The sequence below is a fragment of the Candoia aspera genome, chromosome 1 (genome assembly GCF_035149785.1).
Source record: "Candoia aspera isolate rCanAsp1 chromosome 1, rCanAsp1.hap2, whole genome shotgun sequence".
Classification (NCBI taxonomy): Eukaryota; Metazoa; Chordata; class Lepidosauria; order Squamata; family Boidae; genus Candoia; species Candoia aspera.
In genome coordinates, this window is record NC_086153.1 from 257,099,390 (window position 1) to 257,109,484 (window position 10,095).

General features: G+C 37.5%; 1 protein-coding gene across 1 annotated transcript in view; it reads right to left on the reverse strand.

Moving 5' to 3' along the window:
- Positions 1-1,877, reverse strand: part of ANO3 (anoctamin 3) — a 99,578-nt gene extending 97,701 nt beyond the window's left edge. The window contains exon 1 of the mRNA XM_063293127.1: positions 1,806-1,877. Coding sequence (XP_063149197.1) covers positions 1,806-1,869 — 64 coding nt within the window. The 5' untranslated portion in view covers positions 1,870-1,877. The remainder of the gene's footprint in view (positions 1-1,805) is intronic.
- Between the last annotated feature and the right edge of the window lie 8,218 nt (positions 1,878-10,095).

A 10,095-nucleotide genomic window follows, 5' to 3' on the forward strand; every position in this document is an offset into this window, starting at 1 on the left:
GGGTGCAAATATATGGCATGGTATATAAGCAAAGTCTCAAAATTAATTTTTCACTGGATTTGTTCAAATGGTCACATTCAGTCATTTGTTTGAGATGGTATAATTTAGTTTTTTGTGGGGGGGGGTTGCACTTAGGGAGTTTTATTCAATGGCCTAAACACAGCTTTCAAATCTATGGTTTTATCCTTCACTGTAACAAATGTAGCCCATCGGGGTCTAAGTATTCTTCTAATTTGTGCTAGCTGCTTGGGGAGGGGAATTCTCAAATACCAGGTAGAACAAAACATATGGTCAACTGCATTCACCTTCCTGGGAACACCAATGGTTCAGAAAAAAGGAAATGGTATCTAGCCTTTCATGGGGTAGACTAAAAAAATGGATCTCTGGCTGCAGCTTCTTCCATCCATCGTGCCATCACATCGATTTTTCAGTAATACAGAACAAAATCCAAAAGCAAGAATGTAGTCCATGTGCTCCAAAACATCATATAATTCTAAAGACAATGTTACATTAGAGCTGAAAATCAACTGGATTTTATGCAATGTTCTTTAATGGCTTCATTGTCTACCACTTTCTTACAGCTCTCTCTTACTGTTTTCCATTTATCTGTCCTTCCTTCAAGCTACTTGATTAAACATTTATCTCACTCACTTAATTCAGATCCATCCTTAATATCCCCAAGGGGGCAGCTCATAGTAGATCATGGAAAGAATGAAACTCATTCACCATATGTGCTAGGTAAGCTCTATCACTGCTGAAGTGCAGGCTCTAGATGTGTCATTCTTCTTCATTTGAAACTAATTGCTTAAGTAGTTCACAAGAAGAACAAGCCTCAGTTAAGTAGTAGCCCACTTTGAGGATGGATGAGTAAACCTTAAAAATCAAGGGGTCTTCCTCTAAAATTGACACTTGCAGTTGTAAATATTCTAGGGAAGAATGAGATTGTTGAAAACAAAGGTCTGATGCAAAACAAAACAGCAGAAAAAGTATCTCAACTTCAAATTCGTCCTTGTAAGTATTTGAATTATTACTTGTATTGTGTTATGACAACAAAAATGTTGCTGGTTTTTCTGCTTCTCCCAAGGGCACCTTTAGCATGTCTTCAGGATAGTCACAATACCTAATATACAGAGAAATGCTGAGACTCAATGCAGTTGTCTTACAAATGTGTGCCTCACATTAAATCTAATTTCCACTTCACTCGAAAGTAATGCCTTTGCATCAAAGAACAGTGTGGTGACTAGGTTAACGTGTTGGGTTAGACTAAGGGACTCAGTTCAGGTTCACCCTCAGCCATACAAATTAATTGACTTTTGACTAATTATTTTGTCTCAGCCCAACTTGCGTTAAAGGATTGTTTTAATGTGAAAATCTGAAGAAGAAAATGCTATGCATATTCCCTCTTGAAGGAAAGGTCAAATATCAGACATATACCCAGTCTGATTTATTTCATGACATTTAATCTACATATTTGCACTAATAATTGAATTGAATCAAGGTTGGAGAACCTGAACCACAATCCCTAGCAGCCCCAGGTGGAATGGCCCATGGTAAGAATGCTGATGAGCTGATGATCAGTGAGAACTGGAAAACCACAGTATCCCATTCCCCATGGTGAATCAGCAAATAACTGACATCTTGTTGCTGAAGGATTATGCACATAAATTCAGGAACTAGTATAAATGATCTATGAAATAATAGTAATTGAACTTTTTGGCTAGAGCTCCCTCTCCTCCCAAAACAGAAATAGGACTATTTCTAATAATTACTATACTGTAGAATATAACTATGCAAAGAAAACTCACCTAAGAATGGATCGCTGTATTCTGTATTGGATAACCTGAGTAAGTTACTTTCCAAGGTTTCCATCACTTTGGCTAAAAGGAAATTTAAAAAATGCATCAGAGTAATTTACATTGACAAAATTCAGTGTAATGGAATTGCTTTGGTTTGCTCAATAACTGAGAGTGTATTATAAATTGGAAAGAAGTGGAGAGACCTGACTAAATCAACACTCACCTCGTTCTGATATGACATTGATTGTAGCACTTGATGCTTCTGCACTCACAGGCTGAGGCTGGGGCTGGGGCAGAGGTATTACTTGATTTGAGTGAAGAAATGAGGAATGTTTGCTAAGACTTTGTGGGTGAGTTTGGCTCTGAGCAAGACATGGCAAGGATCTTCTGGAAGGCTTTAAGGGTGGTTCTTTCACAGTCTCACTCCTGCTTGTATTCATGCCTGAAACAAACAAAGAATCTGAGATGAAATTATAGCAATAATTTGAGTACCACATGTTAGCATGACAGTGTTTTTAAATGTCACAAATCTATAAATCAAAGATTTGTGTGATCAAAACTTTCCGATGAAAACACTGCCTTCTGAAAGTTATGAATTTCTTTGTGAATCTGCTCAAATAGATGGTCGAAACATGTGTTTGAAATGTTAGTTCAGTATGACACTCACATTGCTGGTCATTTAATACAGCAGGCCTTAAACACATATTGAATTCAATCTTTTTAATCTAGGTTTTTAAATTTGTTCTTCACTTTATAGCTCTGTTTGGATATTCTGATCGGAAAAACACAGAGACCTTTTATTCTTTTAATGGCCTGAGATGAAAGGGGATAGAAAGATTCTCCTACACCATATGGTGAGCCTTCCATTTATGATGTGGAGCTTTTCTTTTCTCGTTCTCATTAACAAAGCTATCTGGTGGGACATTTAGTTCAGATACAAGAAGGTCATTTTTCTTACGCAGTTCATATTTAAACTATGGAATTTATTATCACTGGATATAAGGACTTGGGTGGCTTTAGAAGATAGACAAATCACATGGTGTATAAGGCTAGCAGAGACTACTCAATTTGATGGCTAGATAATAGGCAGGGGCAAATGTCCCTTATGTATCTCATATTTTGAACTTTAATTCAACACCACAGGCATGGTTGAATAACTAGAATTTTAAGGACTAAGTATTCAAACCCCTGCCTGAATAGATCTCTCATTCACTTTTCCCTGCATTCAAATCTTTATTTATTGAGTTTTTTTCCATCCCGTTCATGAAGTAATTAATGAATCATGAGGACTTCTTATGAAAACAGGAGCAATTTGCACCCAGCTTTGTTATCTGAACACCAGTTGCTGGGGAGCAAAAAAAAAAAAATTAGTGTAATGATAGCTATATCCATTTTGCAGGCTGATAAAGGCATATTCCATGGGAATATAGCATTTTATTTATTTATTTATTTAGATTTACATGGCCATGCCTCTTGTCATGGCAATTCTGAGTGGCAAACAAATTAAAACATGGCCATTAAAACATACAATTCAAAGCCTACAATCAAAAAAGAAAAATGGTGGCCAAGAATAAAAATGGTGGCCAAGAATTAGGCCCTGTGACAGAAAAAACAGGCTTCTTGGATCCTTTAATTGATAGGACCTGAAGCATGCTGCTCCTGCTGGATCTAATTGGGCAGATATAAATCACTGGAGAGAGGTGATCCTTCAAGTATCCTGGCCCCACAACATGAAAACTTTATAGATGACAATCAGGACCTTGCATTTCATCTGGAAGCCTATCAGAAGGCAGTCCAGCTCATGTAGCAAAGGTGCAATATGGGCCAATCAGGAAACACCCATAATTACCTGCACTACTGTGTTCTGGACAATTGCAGTTTCTGGATGCTCTTCAAGGGCAGCCCTATGTACACCACATTGCAGTAGTCTGTTCAGAAGGTGACCAAAGCATGACTGACCATGCTTTGCTTAGCTAGGTCTGTGATCTGTCCAGAAGAGTTCTAATAAAGTTATAAGCTAATAGAAGTTCCTTTCATTTGTGCAAGAGTACATTTGGATCCAAGTCAATTTTTAATTACTAACCTTACATATTGAGTGCCACCACCCATTTCACTGCCAAACATTAATTAAATAGAATTATGCAATTCTTCAAAATGCATCCCCTGGAAAATTGATATTCCTCAGTGGTCGCACATCTCATTTTCCAGATATAATTATTTACTAAAATGCCAAAGTAGAAGAGTGATTTGTGGATAGCATTGCATCAATTTTATAGCAACAGCTTTAAAGGATACAGTGAAACCTTGTTAAAAAACCAAATCCAAATCTAACCACTTTAAGGCAGATGGTGTTGTACCACTCCAGTTAACAGTTCTTTATTTTCTGAAGTATATTTCAGCATCACTTGTCCCCATATGTAGCAATTGTTTAAAGAATGGCAGGATAAAATGATTGCTACTAGATAAATACTTCTTCCAAGAAAATAGTCTTACTGAGTCTTAAAATTCATACACAGTAAATATTTACTTATTTATTGGCCTCAGTACTTGATTTGATTATTGCATTATGGGTTCAAATTTGGGACCGTCTGCTAGATTGAAGCTGCAGCAGCCTGCGAATCTGTGCTGTGTACAGATTACCAAGTATCTAACTACCTTCCTTCAAATGGATAATAATGGGAGTTGTTGTTGTTGTTGTTTATTCGTTTAGTCGCTTCCGACTCTTCGTGACTTCATGGACCAGCCCACGCCAGAGCTTCCTGTCGGTCGTCAACACCCCCAGCTCCCCCAGGGACGAGTCCGTCACCTCTAGAATATCATCCATCCATCTTGCCCTTGGTCGGCCCCTCTTCCTTTTGCCTTCCACTCTCCCTAGCATCAGCATCTTCTCCAGGGTGTCCTGTCTTCTCATTATGTGGCCAAAGTATTTCAGTTTTGCCTTTAATATCATTCCCTCAAGTGAGCAGTCTGGCTTTATTTCCTGGAGGATGGACTGGTTTGATCTTCTTGCAGTCCAAGGCACTCTCAGAATTTTCCTCCAACACCACAGTTCAAAAGCATCGATCTTCCTTCGCTCAGCCTTCCTTATGGTCCAGCTCTCGCAGCCATATGTTACTACAGGGAACACCATTGCTTTAACTATGCGGGCCTTTGTTGTCAGTGTGATGTCTCTGCTCTTAACTATTTTATCGAGATTTGTCATTGCTCTTCTTCCAAGGATTAAGCGTCTTCTGATTTCCTGACTGCAGTCAGCATCTGCAGTAATCTTTGCACCTAGGAATACAAAGTCTTTCACTGCTTCTACATTTTCTCCCTCTATTTGCCAGTTATCAATCAAGCTGGTTGCCATAATCTTGGTTTTTTTGAGGTTTAGCTGCAAACCAGCTTTTGCACTTTCTTCTTTCACCTTCATCATAAGGCTCCTCAGTTCCTCTTCACTTTCAGCCATCAAAGTGGTATCATCTGCATATCTGAGATTGTTAATGCTTCTTCCAGAGATTTTAACTCCAGCCTTGGATTCCTCAAGGCCAGCTTGTCGCATGATGTGTTCTGCATACAAGTTGAATAGGTAGGGTGAGAGTATACAGCCCTGCCGTACTCCTTTCCCAATCTTAAACCAGTCTGTTGTTCCGTGGTCTGTTCTTACTGTTGCTACTTGGTCGTTATACAGATTCTTCAGGAGGCATACAAGATGACTTGGTATCCCCATACCACTAAGAACTTGCCACAATTTGTTATGGTCCACACAGTCAAAGGCTTTAGAATAGTCAACCTTCTGGTTCCCCCCAAATGTTCACAGATGAGAAAAATGTAGTGAGCACATCTTACTTCCCCCTTCACATTTGTGTAATTTCTGACAGTGAGGATAGAACAAATGCTCTTTTAATATGTTATATACTGAAGGGATGGCATACTTTTTAATTGACAGAAGGACCACTCTGTAAGAAAATTCTAGAGCTATTATCAAAACATTTGAAAAGAAACAGAAGCACTTAATTGCTTGGAAAGGGAGCTGCTCTGAACAATATGCCTTTTCAATCAAAATAAATAAAGTACCCAAAGTACAGATAGATGTTTTAAAGTAATTAATGCCTCCAAATCAAATCTTTGTATTTCCCAAGTGAAAACTAGACACACAAAGAAACCATACAGAGATAAACAATTTGCCTTTATATGCTGTTACTTTCCTTATTTGAATCTGTATCCCATTAATATCTAAACCAAATCAAGAAAATAAACTGGTATTTCATTTGGTATGAAAGGTGCATAGCAACAAAAATATTGTGTAAGAGGCTATATATGATATACAAATGCATGGAAGATAGCTTTAAAAAACATAGCTTCTGAAAAAATGAAGAGGAAGAACAGCTGCTGCATATTATCACCTCTAGGATAAAGTTTGAAATTGGCTTGGAAAACCAGTATGTGTCAAATTCAAGAAGTAACACAAAACATGCTTTTTTTTTTATTACCAGGAACAAAAATTAATCAGATCTCTTCAATCACACACCTATTTCCCTACAAATCTATTCAGTGTTATCCCCTCTACCTCCCAGTCCTCATCTGTTTTCAACATTGCTGTAAACAACAGCAGAAACAATGAAGGCTGTAAAACTGGAAAATGGACAGGTGCCCAGTTATAAGGATGAATTCCTCAGGAGCAGTAATGCTACTTGGGAGCCAGCTCTAGCTCCCAAGTAGCCTTTCTACCAGTTAATCCAGATGAGCAATAGCTAAGATTGGGACGAGTCTAGGAAAACAATGAAAAAAAGCCTTGTTTTGGGGAGATGATTGGTAAAACAGCATGTCTCAATATTGTCATGAGCAACCTTCTCCCAGCTTCTGGTCTTCACTGGGCTGGACCTCTTTGACAGATACAAACTCTTTGCTGTTGTAGTAGTGATCTGGACTTTTGCAGACCAGATAAGGACTCTTGGCCTATGCATCTTGAGTACCAATAGATGTATTTATCTAGTACTTGTTTTCTTTGATTACTGACCTCTGGCCTAATGCTCATCACTGTCCTTGTCTCTTGCTGTTTGTACCCACTTCCCTGGTATGGCCCACACCTGAGATAGGGCATCTGTTTCCACCCACCATGAAACAGTTGTGATTAAATGAGGGAGATAACTTCATCAGGTAATTGCCTCAGTATCAAAGCTATTACTGAGAGATTAATTAATGGCTGACTCCTTGCATTTTTGCAGTTTAATCGGCAAGGGCATAGAGTTCCTGAAACCCAAATAAACAATGCTCTCATTAAACTGATTATACATGAACCACATCAAAGATGTGTTGAACAGTACTGATGACTGTTCTTAGACATTTGCCTTTTCACTTCTGTTAAATTAAAAGGCTTGGAGGTAAGCTTGGAAGTAACATTTTTATAGGACAGTTCACCCATGTCATTATTTATATCAAATCCAGGAATCAGGGATGGGAAGCAAATGATGAGAGAAGCATCATACTGATGTGATGCAAGCTCTGTCTTTGTTGTACCTGTGTTGTTACATCCCATGCATGTACAAAAGGGGCAGAGATTGTACTGCAGTGACACAATGCTACTTTCATCATTTTGACGAGACCATTGGATACTGCAGACACCTCTGTGGATATCCAAAGTATTCTCTCTGTTTAAAAAAGAACAAAAAATGACCAACACAATGTGTCCTTTAACCTTTTCTTTTCTTTTCTTTTCTTTTAAATGCTGTTCCATTTGCATTCATGGAACTTTTATTTCCAATTCTTTGAGTGCATTGCATATTGTAAACAACTTCTGAAACTGCTACAGTTCCAAAAAGTGGTTTGTGGACAGCCATTTTAATATTTTAATGTTTCTTGGGTGCTATGATCTGGGCCTTAGTCACAAAGGGGAGGATCACATTTTACAATGGCTAGGAGGCTAAAATGTTTTACAGACACAGACTTTGTGCACTTCTATGCAATTTTTTCACTAGTGTAGAGCATACACTGGCACTAGTGTATGCTCTACACAAGTGTCCAGTGAGATTCATTGCCATCTAAGTTGCAGATCAAGGCATCCTGATGACAGCAAAATAATGAAAACTGGAGGTTTCATTATTTTCAGTGAAATGTAGAATATAAAATGTCTCACCTAGTAAAAATCAGCGTGGAACTCTGAACCAGCCTTGCTTTGGGGGATGCAAGGTTGCCTAAGCAGCCTAAGTTTAAAAAGAAAACAAACTATAGGGGCTTCCGGTGGGGACATGACACACTGAGCGGCTGTGCCTGTGGGCTTAGCGGGCGGAGCTGACAACGTGGCAATTTTTTTCAGGCTCAGGCAGGTTTTCCTGAAGCACGGGAATGTTCTCCGGAAAAAGGAGAACACCCGGAATCATCCCATCTGTCCTCCGGACGGCTGCTTTCAGCCAGAAGTTCACAAACAGCGTTTCACGTTCAACTGGTAAGAGCTAGCTGGGAGGAGGGAATGTTATCATTTTTCAAGCCACGCTGTAGCCTTAAAGGGATATAAGACCAGCCACCCCATTTCTAAATCACTAAATTTATGGGTTCTTTTAAGTATGAGTAATTTTTTTAAAGAGATTTTCTACAACAAGGAGAAGCTGGCTCTCTTGGTGCTTATCATTATTTTTGGGATTACTTTTTAAAAAAAAAATATTTTTTAAGTTTTGGACTTCATTTTCCTTCCAAACATAAAGGAGGATTGAGAGTAAAGAATTGTCTTTCTGTTATTATTTTTGTACTAAATTTGAAGATATTAGCACTTTCCTATACGTTGAATTGGCTGTTTTGAACTTTCAGTTTTATGCTTCTACTTTCCCTGGGGAACTGACTGCCTATCTCACTCTCACTTGTGTAAATACATTCTGGAACTTTTCCATATCTTCAACTTTCACTGGTTAAGCTCCTGGGGCGTGTTAGAATCTACTGCGTGAGACATGGAAGATTTTAAACAGATTTTTTCTGACTTCCACCAAGATTTTAAACAGATTTCTTCTGACTTCTACCAAGCTTTCATGCAAGATATTCAGGACATTGTGGGAACTATGAGGTCTAAAATGTGTCATCAGGTTGGGGATGCGGTGAATGAAATTGAGGAATTCAACAGTGATAGAAATGTTTCTTATAAGGGTGAGACTGGGATTTCTATTGTGATGCTGGATGAAGATCAGATAGTGCAGCTGGAGAAATTTAAGGGAGAGAGAGATCAGCAAGCAATAAGTGGAATTGACTTTCTGGTGGAATGCCATGAAAGGAAGGGGTCATTATGTATGGGAGGCTTTTTGAAGAGAAGCTGGAAATTTTGAGGGAGGCAGTTGGGCTGTCTGATTTTTTCAAGAGAAAAAACTCTGCATATTGTGGGGATACATAAATGCTCTGCTTTATTTTGAAGTGGGATAAGGGTTAAATAATATTTATCTGGATTACTTTAAGGGTTCAATTGATGTTATCTGCTTTTAAGAATTTGGATTATTATTAGGGTATAAAATGTTTATTTGGATAGTTTTAAGGATTTGATTTAAGGCTACTGTTCTGAATTATTTTTGCTTTTTGGGTTTATTAAGATTAAGATTATTAAAACTGTTGTACTATTAAGTATAATGGCAGACAATTTATGTGCTTTTTAGTTTGATTCTTATTATAGTAGGCAGAAATGTATAGAGTAGCAGTAGGAAGGGAATAATTAAATAAGTGTTATATTTTGGGAGGGAAGTTGTTTAGGAGGTCGATATGAATTTTCTTTATTTTAATATAAGGGGGGAGTAACTGTACTTAGTGATTTTTATAATGTGCTAAAGTGGAATGATTTATAGAGATAATGTGGTTTTGGTTTAATATAGAGTAAGAGATTGATAATGGAAATTTTTGTATATCCTTGCTGTTAAAACTCAGAAGTCACATCTTTATGTAATCTTGTAAATTTTTTTCTCTTGTGTTTTCACAACTTTTTAGTTCTTTTTTGTTTTTTTGTTTTTTCATAGCTTTTATGTTTGTCTTGAAACTTAATATAATTCTTTTTTAAAAAAAGAGAGAACAAACTATGTTGTTGACAAGAATTCTCACATACATTTTGCTGGGTGATCCTTCCTAAGAATGGACAATGTACATGAACAGTAATTCACTTGTAACAAAGCTTTGGGATACCTATGTAAACATTGCAACCTAGCAAACACTGTGTAGATTTAGTGTCTGCACTGCATTCTGACTTCTCAGTAATATGATAATTCTATAATTCTTTCTGTCAAACTGAAATCTTATTTATTTATTTATTTATTTATTTATTTATTTATTTGACAAATTTATATGGCTGCCCAAC